Source organism: Barbus barbus, assembly GCF_936440315.1.
Source record: "Barbus barbus genome assembly, chromosome: 14".
Classification (NCBI taxonomy): Eukaryota; Metazoa; Chordata; class Actinopteri; order Cypriniformes; family Cyprinidae; genus Barbus; species Barbus barbus.
The window spans coordinates 27,481,172-27,498,408 of record NC_136742.1 but is presented as its reverse complement, the minus strand read 5'-3'; the positions used below and the strand labels follow the sequence as shown (position 1 = coordinate 27,498,408).

Sequence of the window (17,237 nt, the reverse complement as noted above, 5' to 3'; positions counted from 1 at the left end):
TTAAATTAAGTTGCATTCAGTACATAGAACTAGATAAACATGAAGAATAATCTCTTCATTTGTGTAATCATGAGTCTTTCATGCGATCATCTTTACTTGTTGTAATGATTGTTCAGACACTTGTGCAGAACAGTCATGTTTAATCAGCCTTCTAGCAGGTATTTATAGGTGAAGTTGTAAGTGCAGATTTCACCACGGTCTTGAAAAGCAGTAAAATGATTAACTAAAATTAAACCAGATTAGACTTTCCACTTGCACTGAAGATGCGTCAGTAAGAGTACAATAAGGTTCTATATTTGAATATTTAGATAATGCAGTAGCAAAAGTGAAACAATAATAATCAAGTTGCAATTGGATTTTTATTTATATATGACCCTGGAGCACAAAACCAGTCTTAAGTCCCTGGGGACTTAATAGACAAATATTCATTGTATGGGTCAAAATTATTGATTTTTCTTTTTCCAAAAATCATTAGGACATTAAGTAAAGATCATGTTCCATGAAGATATTTTGTAAATTTCCTACTGTAAATATATCAAAACTTAATTTTTGATTATAATATGCATTGCTATGAACTTCATTTGGACAGCTTTAAAGGCGATTTTCTCAGGATTTAGATTTTTTTGCACCCTCAGATTCCAGATAGTTGTATCTCGGCCAAATATCGTCCTATCCTAACATATGCATCAACTGAAAGCTGAATAAATAATCTTTCCAATGATGTATAAACCTCAATTTCTAAAAATGTACCCTTATGACTGGTTTTGTGGTCCAGGGTCACATTATTTAAATATTAGAACATTTAAATAATATTAAACATTATATTACGTATTTTATATAACATTTCATTGTTAGTTATATATATATATATATTTTTTTTTTTTATATATATAATTTATAAATAATAAATGCTCTTTAAAAAAAACTAAACATTGTTCATGATATCTAATGTTAAACCGTAACGGTTCACGTTATTTCAAATACCTTTTTAACATTCCAATTTATAGAAATTATATCAATAATTTAATGTAGTTTATTTATATTTATATAACATTTAAATACTACAATTAATAATACATATTGAACATTGTTATATTTAAATATTTCTATTATATATTTATCGATAATGAATGCTGTAAAAACTAATTTATTATTTGACTTCGAATACTAATGCATTTTTTTACATTTCTTACCTAACTGTGTGTGTCTCTACATTACCAGTGATAATATTTATATAAATTATAATATAGGATATTACTCTTGCATTAAATACTAGCATGGTATTTGAACATGGGATGATTTTTTGGGAGTAAGACTACCACTTTTCAGGCACAGTTAGTTAGAAGTTTGGTCTTTTTTTTTTTTACCCAGAATGAATGTCATTCTACCAATGCATATTTCCCCTGCCGTGTCCACAGAGGCGATGGCCTTACGCTCAAGGCTTTTAACAGGTTCATTTCTTCAAGGTCCCTGTGTGATTGTGTTGTTTGAAGACCTGCAGTCAGTAGTAAACACTACTGAGCAAACACTAGTTCAGCCAGTGCCAACAAGACAAGCTGTCAGTGAAGGTCGAGCAGGCAAAGTGCCACTGGAAGTGCATGAAGCCACGAGGACGGTGGGGAATTGATTGCAAACAATTACTTGTACAAATTACACAAGATTGCAGGGCATCTTTAGAGTACAGGCACATTAAAAAGTGATTCAGGGAGCCTCTGGACAGTCTGATGAGTTATCACTGAACTGGCTCCCAGCCACTCGACGAGCGCTCACCACTGGATTCTGTTAGCTCTCAGACAGACCGTGTCGGACCGCCTCGAGCTGCCTCGTCTACAGACATCCCTCAGTCTCGAAACTAAGGGTAGCCAGTATTTATAAAACGCATTTAAAGCATGTCAATTGACCAGGCGGTACATTGAGACGTCCGTCAGAGTGTGAGATGGGTTTGACTGAAGTAGTCTCGCTTAAAATGCTTCAACTTGTTGATTGCAGACAGAAGGTTGTTGCCGGCGTTCTCACCCCAACTCTCTGGGAATCCTACTATTCAAACAACTCCTTTCCCTTTTCTTTCGCTTCTAATAGCTTTTCTCTGCCGCATTTCACCTATCTCGAAAATTGAGCGAGACACCTCTGCAAATTGGTGGCGCGAACTGTTGTTGTTGTCTTGTTTTGCTCTCAAAAAGCTGAATCTCTCATGTCTCCATTGTGTCAGATACAGGTGCCCATTTGATCGAAACCTTGAGACGTCTTGCCGGTGGCGAGAATTCAGCATCAAAGAAGCAGACCGAGATTTGGCATCACATTCGAGCCCCTCGAGTAGCGAGAACGTGGACCAAACCCAACAATGAGCTCTGCTGATAGCATCAGCGTTGGGTTTGAAAACGAGACAACAAACAGATAAACAGAGCATTGCGTAGGGTGAGATTAGGACTTAACGGAGCTGATCCTATGGTGCAGGCAACTCAAACCGCTTTGTGCTCGTGACGCAAACAAAGCACTCGGGGAGGCTGAATGTGAAGTGACTCGGCAGTCGTTTTTGTGAGGGGGGCACCAGAACTGTGCTCTTGTTACAGAAGATGATGCCTCCCCCTGGGTTATGCCGCCGATCAATTCGACAATGCTTGCTGTGACTGGAGTGCTATAAAAATAGGGCGTTATCTGGACTGTCACTCAAAGTCGAGCGGTGGGGGGTTTTAATGAGAAGCACCTGGCAGTCACGCCGCCGAGCGAGAGCCCATCTCAGACTTCCTTTTCAACCATTAAATCCAGCCGCTGTTTTACAGATCGCTTCTGTGCACGGCTTCTCAAGCGTCAGTCGAAGGTGCGGGAAAAAAAACAAAAAACAAAACCTTGAACGCAGCCACGTGAATTATTCATAGGTGTAATAAATTGGCCCAGCTGTAATCGTTTGGGAGACTATTTCTCTGTCAGAAAAAGCAAAGGCTGATAGGCTCTCTCTTGCATTCGGCTCGACGACCTTTTCCGTGTTCACGACCGTGCGTCAGGCTGTCAGTCATTTGCCCGCTCATGAAAAGATGTGATTATTTCTGTTTCTTGGCCATTTACCCCGTGTGAAGAAGGATAGAGTGAATAAAACCTGTCACGTTGTGAAGGGTCTTTGGATATTACAGAGGTAATTTTCTCTGTATGGAATCATTAGACGAAACAGGCGCCATATATCTGTTTGCTGTTATTTGTCATTCTCTGCTTAATAACGTGAAGCGTTAAGGATACAGGGATGTGGGAATGGAATGTGGCAGGAAACAGGCTGGGAAAATCATAAATGCATTACAAATGATGCTTCAAACCCGATTTCAAAAGACTGTGGACTGACACAATCGTACCGTACTCGGTAATCTACCTCATTAATTATCCGACGTTCCACTGGAATCTTCCCGAAAGAACATTACAAGTTGTGCTGATAAGGATGTAGGCATCCCAGAAGCTGTATGATTTACTCATAGCTCCATAAAGCACCACACATCTTGTATTGAGCACAATGTGTAAGATAACGCCAAAACAGCGCCTTTATTCCAAGGCAAAAATTCATCAACATACATCAGAGAAGTAACTTCTATCTGTTGTTCTCTTTCCTCCTGTGCTCCTTTTGGGCTTATTAAGATAACAAGTACGCTCCCGCTGTGAGCCTCAATGGTTTTATCTTCATCCTGGGAGGAGCTTACGCCCGAGCCACCACTATCTACGACCCAGACAAGGGCAACATCAAAGCCGGCCCCAATATGAATCACTCCAGGCAGTTCTGCAGGTTGGTCTAATGAACAGTAGATTGCGCTACACGATGCAATAAACGATTACAAATGGTCTCTTGTTGTTCCTCCCCCAGCGCAGCGATCCTAGACGGCAAGATCTATGCAACAGGAGGGATCGTGAGCAGCGAGGGACCAGCGCTGGGCAACATGGAGACCTTCGACTCTTGCACGAACACGTGGACGCTGCTGCAGAATCTGCCATGTCCACTTTTCAGACACGGCTGCGTGGTTATAAAGAAGTACATTCAGAGCGGCTGACGACGAGCTCGGCTCTGGACTTCTCTAATGTCACGAACTGGCCTAAAACAGCCCATCAAGCTCCAACCAGCCAACCTGGGAGGAACACGGTCAAGATTTAGCAAGGGATCCGTAGCGTAGCTCCCCCCCAGGTGTCGTGCCATTGGAATGGTATTCTAGGTCAGCCAAATGCAATTTTTTTTGACTCCCCTTCCACTGTTTGAGTTGTTCTTCTCCCACATCATGTTTCTTTGATAAGATTTCGGTCAAACCATGTTTTCCATTGGTAGTCATTTCATGAGATGACATGGGATTGTGTGTCATATATAAAGATCAGTTGCATCATGAAGGGACTTCTGCAAGAAGCCAAAGGACGTCGATGCTAGTCATGTCGCCCTCCAGCGAGGGTCAGCACTGCAGAGAGCCGGGATTGAATGAAGGCCCTCTTGAACTCCAAAGCACAAAATACCAGAACCTGTGATGCCCAGAGGAGTTTCATTTCATTTTGTTCTGTGTAAATCATTCCACCTTTTCTTTGGGGGTATTATCCTCGTGTTTTATTCCAATCCACGAGCCTGCAGCCATGGCAGAACACAGATGGAGCAAGATGGATGGAGAAACTTTGTATTATAGGGAAGATATGTATATTTTAAAAAAACAATGAAAATTGTGTATAAATGTTTTTAGGAAAAAAAACAAAAAAATAATGGGCAATGTCTGTAAAGCTGTACCCTACCGAAACAATTTACCTTATTAATGCTGAAATACATATCCAGAATTCTAAAGAAACAAATTGACTGTTTATTTACATTTCGTTCATTTATCAGTCGCCATTTTTGGCTAATTGGCAAGATGTTTTACTCATTGAATGAATGTCTATTCATTATAGAAAGTTCTGTATTTTCCATAACTTTCTATAAGTTATGCCATAACTTTAAAGCCTTAAAAAATAAACAAAGCCATTAAAATATAAATATATTTGGAGAAACGTTAACAGCGTAGCGCCAAAGCTGAATGCTTTTGAAAGTCCAAGTTATTTGTGAATGAAAATGTTTTTTATTGGTCAAGCTTGCACTCATCCAGAACGGTTTGCTATATGCCATTTAAATTTTCCAATTTATGAACGCAGCACACCATCCGAAATGTGCCGTAACCCTTATTACAAAAGAAGACAGGACTCAGATTGAAATTGAAACACTAGAGCGACTTCAATTTGCACCTTTTATTCAAGTATATCACAGCAGTTTATTTCAGAAATTACAGTAAATATATCATTTCACAAAAGAAGAACTGCAGGGAAGGACAGAACAATGTGTGGTTTTGATTTGCTTCATAGTAGTAAAAAGGGACACATATTCTGGTATTACTCAAAGATAAAATTGCCTCAACCTTGTTAATCATTAAGGGGTATAAATCTACTGATTAAATAGGATTAACTAAAAAAAAGAAACTCCAACACTGAGCACTGACATGAGAAACTCCTGGACCTTTACATCAAAAACAACAGTTTAGTGGGTTTTATTTACCTACCCAAAGCAAAATGCTATTGTTCTATGGACTTCCTACCATCAGTCAAATAATCTGAATTAGACTTAGAAAGGTAATGAACGTAGTCAAAACACATAGAACTACATAGACTTTCATACCCACGTTGTAACATTTTTAAGAGTTACTTTTCTAAAAATTATATTAGAGGTGCTTCTAATTGTGAGATTTAATTTTACACATTACATACTGACCTAGGTTTGATTTTTCGATTCAGGGCCAATTACATTATGCAAAATAGGGTATGTCTTAGGCTATATGAATTGGCATCAACTAAAGCTCATTTTTCCCCAGGTAAATTTGTGAGAAGCACAAGTGGTCAGCATTACAGTAGTTTCTTCAACTCTACACCAGTTAAGCATGTCCATGGTACTACAGGTGATGAAGAGGGACCCGAAAATGCACATTAGCCTCATGAACCTCCCCCTCATCCTCTACGGTAATTAAAAAAAAAATTAAAGAAGCATAACCACCATCACCACCCTTATGGAACAAATATAAATGTAGCAGAGACCTGAGACCAGTAAACCCCGTTTCTGAACGTCGTGCAACACCTGCTACAAATATGTGCTACAGCGTGTCTCGGCACAAATTTCATGTAACAATTTTTCCAATTAGTTTCGGTTGAACAAAATGTTGAGCATATGACGACGTTTAATAATTAAATAAATAACAAATGGACAGGCAATAGCCTGGAGGAAAATGTGACTGCGAAATCAAAAACGCAAGCGTTTCACAAACATGGCCAATAAACTGTAAATCATGGGATGCACATGTAGAAAAAGTGAAATATACAGTATATAACATTTCAGAGATATTACAATGCCATTTCTTTTCTTGGCTCAAACGCAGAACAACCCCCAAAAAATGAAATCTAACACGAAAATGCGAACAAACCCGAGGATTACTGCAGCAGCCACATGACGCAGAGGTGATCCAGTACCTTAGCTTGAATTTCTGAAGGGCGCAGTGATATTACAGACGTCAACAAATACTGTTTGTAAGTAAACAGGTCATTACTTTTGTCTCTTCGCATGAAAACAACTTGCTGAGGTAGCTGCGGTTCTGTCTCTCACATGCACTGCAGTAGTCCAAAGCTAACAGCTAACTCCGTTTTTTTTCCTTTCTTTTGCATATGTCTTAAAGTGTTATTTTTTTTCCTCTTTTTTTCTGTTTTTATAGCACCGAATCCTAGACAAGGTCGCGAAGACTCTTGAAGTTGGATCAACGTTCTTTATAAAGCGATGAAAGCTGAGAGTTAATGAAAGCATGAGAGGGAGAGCTCGGTTAATGCTACTTAGACGATGCCAAAATTGACAGAAATCAAGTTATTAATGCGACAGCTAACAATATTAGACAGTACAAGTGTACACAATAGAAACACTAAAGGTCAAACAAAAAATATAAAAAAAATACAACAAAAAAAATATTAGTAATGCTATGTTCAAAAACTCAGCACTGCCTAGACTGCCACTTTAACTTCCAAAACCACTTATTTTTCCTCCAAATGTGTTACAATAAAAGTGGATAGCAAAAGAAAGCCACAATGTATGATGGAGCAACCTGACTCACAAACCACGATGTTGCTCAGTGACTCAAGAAGAGATTGGCAAACGGTTAACTACAACATACGCCACATATTTGTATCGGTTTGTAGCCCAGTGGCTTGTCCATTAACATTGATAGTCAATATTCAGTTATGTTTTTAGCCTATTTCAAAGGTTAAGGCACATGCTAGGCAGTGCAATCTCCAGATATCTACTCGTAAATCAAGTTAAACCAAAAAAAAAGCCAAAACAATTGAACTATTCCAAGGGGGGATAATATGCAATGGGTCTAAAATAATACCATTCCTCTCCTAAAGGTCAATCTGAACCAAAATCTCTGTTTTTCGCAAACATTATAGTCTAAATAAGGAGAACACAGTCTCATTTGTCACAAGGAAAGGTTGGTTTACAATACGGAGGCCTTGCAAATCTTACAATTAACACTAAGTAGAAAACAACTATACATCCCTACAAAAACGTGTTGTTTTTTTCCAGCAAGAGTATGTCTATGTGGCTAAAAAGTGTTGATAATCCCAATGGTGACAAGGGGTGGCATCAAGGTGGATGTAGAAAGAGGGCGATGTAGTTTAATTCCACAGTTAATGACCAGCTGACTGGCGCTGTAGGGCACCACACAGTCCGTATACAGTTTGCCACTGCTGGTGAGAATCTGTGTGAATGTGTGTGTTTGCTTCCAGTAGACGGAGGCTGAGGTTGCTTTGTGACATCACACAATCTTTTATTTTGTACTGTTTGTTTGTGTTTTGTTTGCTTATCTAATAGAACAAGGAGCAGCAGACGACTAAAGAAAAAAAAAACAATAGCACCCAATAGCACCAAGAATGATCGTCGGCAACTGGCATGTATGTGAGTTTACAAAAACGAAACGAATAAAAAGGAAACCTCCAGGAGTTTTTGTGTTTGGTTCTATAGACTGGTTCTGTTTCAGGTACCTGAGATGATAGCACCAAGGTTGCCTCTGTAAGCCTTTGTTTCTAATGTCTGCACCTTTGTATTTTTCCCTTCCTGCTGTTATTTGAGACCGAGGCGTCCAGACCTGCTCCACATTAAGGACTTGGCTCAAAACGCCTGCCTCTCCCTCTTGTATCAAAAGAGTCTCCGATCAAGTTTCTCTCTGAAAGCCCCTCTATTCATCACAGGAATGTTTAGAAATGTTCAACTTGCCTTTCCATCGCCTGCAAATCAAAAGACAAAGCAGCAGTGTTAATTGTATATTTTGTTAAATGAAGATGCAATCAAACATAACACGGTTATTTTAAACATCTGTCTTCATATACCATTTTAATAGATATTTTTTAAGAACTTCAAAGTTTTGACGGTCATTATGTGGATTAGATTGGATTTTCATCTTAAATATTAAAAGACATATATTTTCTATACACTACAGTTCAAAAGTTTGGGTCAGTAAGATTTTGAAAAGTCTCTTATGATCACCAAGGCTGCATATGCATATATATACACATATACACACACACACACTTCAGAATTTGTGTTTTTTTGTTTTGGGACCCTTAATGTAGTGGATCCCCCCCCCCCACTCCATGGCAAGATGGGTAGGTGGGCATACTAGCAGTAAAATGTCATGATTAATTCAAATCATCATGGCAGAACATGAAGCAGTCAAATGTAGGTTGGAGGACAAAGTCATTTCATGTAAAAAGAAACTAAATCAAAGGCGATCAGCTATTAGATTTTGGTTTGGATAGAAGTTTCTGGTCTATTTTTACACCATGTCCTAACGATGTGACATGTTTCCAACATAAAATGATCTTTTCTTCCACACAGTGACAAAATCCAAAAATAATTAGTATTTACCGGGACAGTTCACCCTAATATGTAAATTGTTCATTTATTGTTCGTTTTTCAAGTGTCTCTCTTCCAGACAATGAAAGTAAATAGTGCACAAGAGTTGTTATGGACAAAAAAAGCATCTTAATTGTAGTCCATAGTATTTGTATTCAAAGTCGCTGTGTTCATATAGTTCATTGAAACTTGCTTGACAGCCGTAGAAACTTTTATAAAGAGCAGTGAGAACATCAGGTTTTCATAGACATGAGGGTGAGTAAATAATGACAGAATTTCATTTTTGGATGAATCTGTAAAGAGGAATTTTAGACCAATGAGATTCCGCTGTGGGCGGAGCTACTCTGTGCAACATGACAAAAACAGTAACCAAGTAACTGACTTGATCACACCGCATCTAGTTAGGACTCTGCTTTCTGTTCTTTCCAAACATACAAGGATTTAATACGACTGTTTATCTGACAGTAATTCTTATTCAGGTCATAGTGTGGCTATCAATTAAACTCTTTTGGCACAGTACAATGTGCAAACAATTAACAAAATCATGTTCAATTTCCGCTATCATCTGTGGATCTCAGCTCCAGTCCACCGGCTGCAAAAGATCCAACGATCTGACAGAGACCAGCGGATTAGAATCTAAACACACACAGCTTTTCCAGATGGTCTGGATTGCGAATCATCCTGGAATTAATAAATACGACTCCATTAGGGTCCTCTCAAAGAGGAATTGGTACACAACATGCAAATTAGCCTTCAGTCGCGCTGGCCATAATTCCTTAGAGCAATTCTAATCTGTTTCTGCTGGGCAGCTACCATTACTATTGTATTTGAGAACAGCGCACATAATTTCCCAGGAGGCCGTGCGAGAGCTCTCCACCATCGGTGCGCCGGCGTAATTTAAACACACAGCAGCTGTTCAGTGTGCCGTGTTCAGTCACTGTGTATCCATCTCCTCTGAGCCGCCGTCACACACACGACTGAACTGAACATTACGAGTCATTAGTCAGTATAGAGCTACTAGTTAATAATGGGATCGTTTTAATTTAGTATTCTACTGGCTCAGCATTTAACAAATAATTGGAGATAAAACATACAGAGCTACTAAAACATATTAAGTATATTTATAGCCTAATCCAGAGTATATAACTGGTTTTCCTTCAGGAATAAAATAAAATTAATTAAACTGACGTATTTATAAGTTTGAAATAAACACATCGCAACAAAATAAAATTATAGCACAAAAGTAATCAGAAATGTACATAAATTCAAATATACTATAGAAATATTAAACCCTAACCCTAAAAACTAATTATTTATACTTTTTAGCACACAAAATAAAATGTAATGTGGCCTGGGCTTGTAAATCAGATCAAATAAAGTTAATAAAATATTATTTACTGAAAGTGGGTAACTTGCTAACATGTGGAACAATTACTGCACAAAACCCTCTCTAAACTATGTGTATTTAAAATCCACATGCTTGAGTGGGTAAATCGCTTGCAATACACGCATGATAAACTGCTAAATAAAATAGTCCACTTTATATGAGATGTTAGTAAACCAGGGCCATGAAGTCATTGAACAACATATTGATCGGTCTGTGTGTGTGCATGTCACTCAACCTCTATCAGACGGGTTTTGTCGTAGTCTCTGCGGTGCTGGTAAATACACTGGCTGAGCACGGAGTAAACTCTCTCCAGATGATCCACACTGAAGCCATCACTTTTCACAACCACCTTCTCCAACAGAGCCTGAAACACAGGAAAATAAAACCTGATTAAACAAAAAAAGACATTTCTGTCATCATTTACTCCAGTTAATGTCATTCCAAACCTGTGTGGCGGAAACTTTGAAGATTGTTTTTAAAGCTCTTTTCCATTCAGTTACAATGAACATGGAGTAAAGCTTTCAAATCTCAAAAACAACACAAAATCATCAAGAACATAGTTTATATGACTCATGAGCTTATTTCACGTCATCTGAAGTTATATGACAGCTTTGTGAGGAAAAGGCTCAAATGAGTTCAGAAGAGAAGTTAATGAAAAAAACATTTTGAATCTTTTCAATGAATCATTTGATTAGGTTCACAAGACCAATGATTCTTTTGAATTGGACTGATCTGGTTCTTCAGTTCAACTCACTGATTCATCCCTTCACAGCAGTTAGCAACAAAACAACTTCATTCTTAATCTGTTTCTCACACAAAGCTACAGAAGTTGTTTATGAACAACTTTAATAGTGCTATTGTGCCTATTTTTACTTGAAAACTTCATTGTAACTACAAAGAAAACCACATCAAGTCTTTAGAATGTTGTCTGTTGAGCTCTACGAGTTTGGAAAAATACGAGTACGAGTAAATAATGACCACTTAGATTTTTGGATGAACTTCTTACAAAGGAAGCATACAGTACAAAGGTACGGTTAGACTTGAAACATACTGCCAGATTTGCCAATGCAGAAGTAATATTCTCAGCTCGGTGCTTAGTATTTGATTTGTTAATGGTAGGAATAATGCCACTCATATAAGGGGTAGTGTTGTCACGATACTGGAATTTCTAACTTCGATACGATACCTTGAAAAATATCGATACTCGATACCATTTTCGATACCACGGTGAGAAAAACTGCCACAATATTAAGGGGGTAATTTTTTTTAATTTAAAGATAAATGTAACAAGTCAAGAACATGTGGTATATTTTACATGAACAAAAAAATGTCTTGAGGTACTGCATTTGTTGATTTATTAATCTTTTATTAATCTTAGTTAAATGTTAATTGAAACTAACATTTACTACATGTACTAATTAAAATCCAAAGTTCTATTTGTTAATATTCTCATTTGCTTCATAACCAAAATATTTCCAGATATAGGGCCCTATGAAATCAGTTTTATTTTTCCCCAAATTCCGTTTTATTTTTTTCTACATTCAATTTTTTCCATTTTAATTTTTCTGGATTCCGTTTTTTTTTTTTTCGTTTTAATTTTTCTGGACTCTTTTTTTTTAAATGGTCAAATTAAATTCTATTAATCTAAAAGCATGTCTAATTCATTAAAATCATGAAAATGATAAAATTTAACATTTAATTTAAAATTAATTTAAAAGTGTAACAAAAATGACACGTTTAGGGCCGTATGAAATGTTTTATTTTTTTCTCACCTTATGTTTTATTGTTACCAAATTCTGTGTTTTAGCATGTCTATTATTTGAATGCATACAAACAATTTTTATTTATTCTTACAGTAGCCTTATGAAATGTGTTTTCCCCCTCAGAAATTCTGTTGTGTATTCACATTTTACTGGATATCAGATGAAGGCATAAAACTATTTTAATTAATTTATATTTGAATTAATGAAAATTAAACATTTACATTTTTGGCAAATGAAGGGGATTTACTATTAAAATTAAAATATTTTGTGATTATTTCTTTAAAAAAAATTAACAGTAGTAGTAAGTAGTAGTATTATGTACATTCTACTAAATAATAGTAACATAGCCTATTTCTGGCACACGGTCTTTAATAGGCTAAACCGAACTTTTATTTTGACGGGTTGCCGTGAATACTTCTAAAGTTCTGTGTGTGTATGATATGATGCTAGTTTTACTCAAATTAAATGGTAAAATGCTCGTAAAGTGCCTTTCAGATCAGTTCTGGAGATATTGTTGATGTATTTATGTCCTCATTGGGACGGCAGACGCTGAAATCACCGCGAGCGCCACATTAGTAAACACAACCGCACGTGCAGCACATTCACACAGAGACGCGCAGAACATGCAGGATTCATATTTAAATCGACTTTTGCAGTTTAATATTTACAGATACTAGTCCATATCGCGATTTGATTTAAGTGTAATGACCTACTTTTGATTAATTCATTCAAACTTTGACAAATTCCGCGTTAAACTGTAAATTCCGTGTTTATGACTGGATTCCGAGCGCGTTCTCTGCATCGCGGAGATCATAGATCCCTACAGATAGCGCTCCTGCTGTGTTCTTTAACAACCAGAGCAGTCATCTTTCTATTCACTTCACTTTTGCTATTTAACCAGAGCGAAGGAGACGAGTGCGGTCACGTGTGGTGCTTGTCCACGCGCCTTTGGAGAGAAGTGAAAGTGACAGCTTGGCTAGTATCGGTGTATCGATACTTCGGGAAATTAATATTGGTACCGTTCAGATATTTCAGTATCGATACTTATCGAAATATCGATATTTTTGACAACACTAATAAGGGGTTTCTTTGTTTTTGGAGAGAAAAGAATAAGTCATTTGTGTTCAAGTAAGATCTGGCTGTAAAGCAGGCATCTGGAAGTGAAGTAATGAATGAATCACGTATGATCCTCAAATACACACGCATCAAGCATTTGTGTAAGGTTCACGCTGATATACGAGCAGTAGAGTTTGTCTCTCTTCTGACTTTCGTGGGGAAGTTTGACCTGCACCTGCTAATAATAACATTTCAGCCAAGCATTAAAGCCACAGATGAACGTGCGTCCTGCGGTGCGCTGCGCTGCTGGAAAATGACTGTGGCGTCTGGAACAGCCTTGAAGAGGCTTAATTTGAAGCTGAAGTTTAATGACATTGTTTTAGTTTCCAGAGACCGTGCTACAAACACACAGTGAAGGAAATGGGAGCTGACAGCTAATGCAGTGTGGAGGGAAACTCACAGGTGCCAAATCCAGCTCATCACAGCAAACAACTCATCCTCCTAAGAATAGAAACCATGGTTTTAATGCTTAATCCGGTTCTCCAGAAAATACTATCATTTCAATTATTTACAGACCCTTTAGGTGTGTAAAATTACAACAATTGTCTGAATGGGTGACACAAAAGCTTTTGTAAACGTATTAATTTTAGTTTTCCACAAGTTTCTGACCAACAAATTAGTTTGTGATTACTGGAAAATTAATAGTAACTTTATAAAACAAAAATAGCAATTACTGGCTTGAAAAATTATTTACAATTAATACATTTTCTATTTTCATTTTCTAACATTATTATACATGTTAGAAGATACAGTATGATAAAAAAATATTATTTTAAATATCTGTATATGATATCTATTTAAAATATATAATAGAATATATCCACAATTGTTAACAGATGTTTTTCTTTTAACTAAACAGTTCATTCAGTGAAAAAAGTGGTCAAATTGAATTATAGTATTTGAATTTACTTACATTTAATATTTTGAATCAATTTGACTACAGAGAGTTTATTCTTATTAATTTTTTCAAGGCTGAAAAACAGCTTTTTTTATCTGTATCTACCAACCCTACTTATATACTATTCGCTCAACTTTCAGGACCTTAATTGATTGAAAAGAGTCATGGAAATATTTGAAATGACAGTAACACTGCATTAATGGCATTTTCAAGAGAAATGGAAAGGATTCAGAACGGAAAACAGACCTGCTGTCGTGTTAAATATACACATGAGAACTGGGCGCACACACACACAAAAGTGGAAAAATAAATGAACATTAACCGAGAGGGTAACCTCCAGAAGATAGTTTGACCAGACGCACACCTGCAAACGAAGCAACTGTGACAACATTGAGCTCCCAACACGTACACCCAGGAAGGGAGGTCAGCCATCTTCAAAAGCAATTAAGATCACGGCGACAGCTAATTAAGCCACATCATAATTACCTTCATTTCATGCGCAGCTCCAGAATGCAAGTATTTACTGTTTGAGCTGGGTTTAATTAAAACGCCTCAAACTTCACAGTGGCCTTTCAATTGACATGTTCATCACAACGATCCTCCGGCCAATCGTGAGCTCATCAAGTCGCGCTGGGACAAGTTATTACTCGGACTACACTGGTCTGAGTCAACATAAACAGTGCTGCTTTCTGATAAGGTTGGAGCCCAAAAGAACAAAGCGCAAGAAGTGTGCCCAGATTAACAATGGATGGCAGTAAATGAGGACTTGGGTTTGGTTTTGGGGAGACATTTAATGAGAAAACGCATCCCCTGCGGACAGGTTTGAAACCGTATCTTTGCAGCACGATGACAGCCCCTGAACCAACGAAAACAACCAAACGTGTTCATTAAGGACCACTGGAGGACATTGAAGGTAAATATAAGAGCACAACAACAGAAAACAACCCCACCCCTCAGAAACCACTAAAGTTTGTAATATACAGATCACAGTGACTTTGTTAGTTAGATAATCATGTATAATCGGCAGAGATCCACTGAATGTAACCGAAAGAGGTGCTTTATGCAGCAAACACAGCGACAGTGTGGAAGCTAGGGCTGTCAAAAATAATTTTAGGTGTGCGTCAGGCAGCCTTATATGTGGCACACAAGATGCGATGACGATGTAGGAGTCATTGCATTTTAATGCTTTTTTTTTTAGCCTATCCAGTTGAACCCACTGGATGCGGTGCTGCTCATTCAAGATATTGCAGAAAAAGAATGGCAGAGATTATGTTGTTTACCTCAAAATTGGAAGCAAGCCGTTCACAACTCAACTTAGTTTTGGCCTGATTTTGTTCGAAATGACATCATATCAGTAAATATATTACGCTATATATAAAATATTATTAAAAATAATGCATATTGCATCAAATTAATAATTTGAACTGACTGTTGAATTGCTATTTTGAATTTATTGCAATATTAATTCTTTATTACTTGAATATTTATTTAGTATTTTGATCAAAAACTCTTAACCTCTTAAGACCCTGCGGCCTCATATGAGGACAATATATTTTAGTGAATTTCTCTGAGACCGTACATGCCACAGTACTAAGTCTGGATGTCCTGTACAGAGCACATTCAGGGCTTTTCAGGCAGAGATACCCAAAGATTGGATGTTTCACCATGACCATTCCCTCTCCTTGGTCTTCAAAAATGTCTGAAATTAATTTAGTAACACTATGGAAATATGATCATATTTTGAAATTCTAAATTTAAATCAGTCTAATTTTTAAATTGTGTCATAAATCAACATCTCAGGAAAATGTTATGGGGTTTCAAATCAAAATATGACCATGTTATGAAACATGACGTTGATTTCATGTCATCATATGAGGACACCGGGACTAAAAGCATGTGTATTACGCATTTTGGGAGACATAACAAATGAATAGGGAAAGAAATTATATTTCAATATTCTATTATGAAAATCTTGTCAATTATTACTCCCATTATTACACTTCTTTTTTCATTACATGTTGCCCCAAAAACACATTAATATGCAAATTAGATTTAGTTTATAGATGCATTGTATGCAATGAGAAAACCTGTTTATGGCAATTTTACACGTTTTGCAGAAAGAAAAATGGTATATTCAATCATTCTGTTATAACATAGTTGAGAATCATCTTTAGTTCATCATCATTTTTAATTATTAGTATTAGTGATTTAAAAAAATCAATTGTTTTTGCCTATGCATGTTCATTCATGTCTTTTCATTTTTTTAAGAAATATATATATATAAATAAATAAATAAATAAATAAATAAATATATATATATATATATATTTTTTTTTTTTTTTTTTTTTTTTTTTTTGACATTATTTTTAATGCTCTAAACAATGTAAAGACATGGAAAAAACCTTTTTTTCCTAAACCTTTTTGCTCGGGTCTTAAGAGGTTAAAACAGTCAGAAAACAGTCAAATGGCATTACGATGACAAAACATGTTATGAATGACAGGGGATAAAATGCTAAATAATTAGTAAATATCACACTTGACTAACGTGTCAATTACAGGGATTAGGTGTGGAGCTTGCTGTTTCTCTGGGTCGTTGCTTCGTCTCAGTGTCACTGGCTGTGGGAGAACGGTCATGGATGGCAGATTCCCTCCATCAACCCTGAATAGAACGGTAATCCTAGCTTTAAAAGACTTGTTCACACAGTCCATTTGACTTTTGCTAGAAGACTTGTTTTGTAATAACCTGACCGGCCCAGACATCAATCCCACAGATGGAGTGATACGGGGAACAAGCCGGTCAAATAACAGGAAGATTTAAATTTTTACAGCAATTTAAAGCCTCAAAAAAATTTGATTCCATAAAGTATTCAAGCAATTTCCAGGTGCCCCTACATACTAATAACACCCAGAGATATATCTGTATTAAAATTGTATTTAAAAAGTACAAATATTACAGTAAATGCTGGATGAAGCATCGTTTCACCAGCCTACACAGATACACAAAGGTCAGCAAGTTATAAATATTTTGCAATGTAAAAACTAAAAAAAAATTGAGAGAAAGGAGACTGTTAGTCTGCTTAAGGAAAGGTCAAGACAGACTGACATGTTGCAGTAAAAGTTGATTTTCTCAAAACTTATTTGCTTAAAAAACAA

The 17,237-nt window shown here is 36.8% G+C and overlaps 2 protein-coding genes across 2 annotated transcripts in view; one reads left to right on the top strand and one right to left on the bottom strand.

Annotated features, from left to right (window-relative positions):
• Positions 1–4,786, top strand: part of LOC306880345 (kelch-like protein 29) — a 265,920-nt gene extending 261,134 nt beyond the window's left edge. Inside the window, exons 13-14 of the mRNA XM_079433828.1 lie at positions 3,619–3,763; positions 3,842–4,786. Of these exons, the coding sequence (XP_079289954.1) occupies positions 3,619–3,763; positions 3,842–4,025 (329 nt within the window). The 3' untranslated portion in view covers positions 4,026–4,786. The remainder of the gene's footprint in view (positions 1–3,618; positions 3,764–3,841) is intronic.
• A 403-nt stretch (positions 4,787–5,189) lies between these two features.
• The window catches only part of LOC306880344 (ATPase family AAA domain-containing protein 2B-like), a 95,214-nt gene continuing 83,166 nt past the window's right edge, over positions 5,190–17,237 (bottom strand). The window contains exons 27-28 of the mRNA XM_079433827.1: positions 10,543–10,671; positions 5,190–8,292 (exon numbers count right to left, since the gene is read on the bottom strand). Of these exons, the coding sequence (XP_079289953.1) occupies positions 8,263–8,292; positions 10,543–10,671 (159 nt within the window). The 3' untranslated portion in view covers positions 5,190–8,262. The remainder of the gene's footprint in view (positions 8,293–10,542; positions 10,672–17,237) is intronic.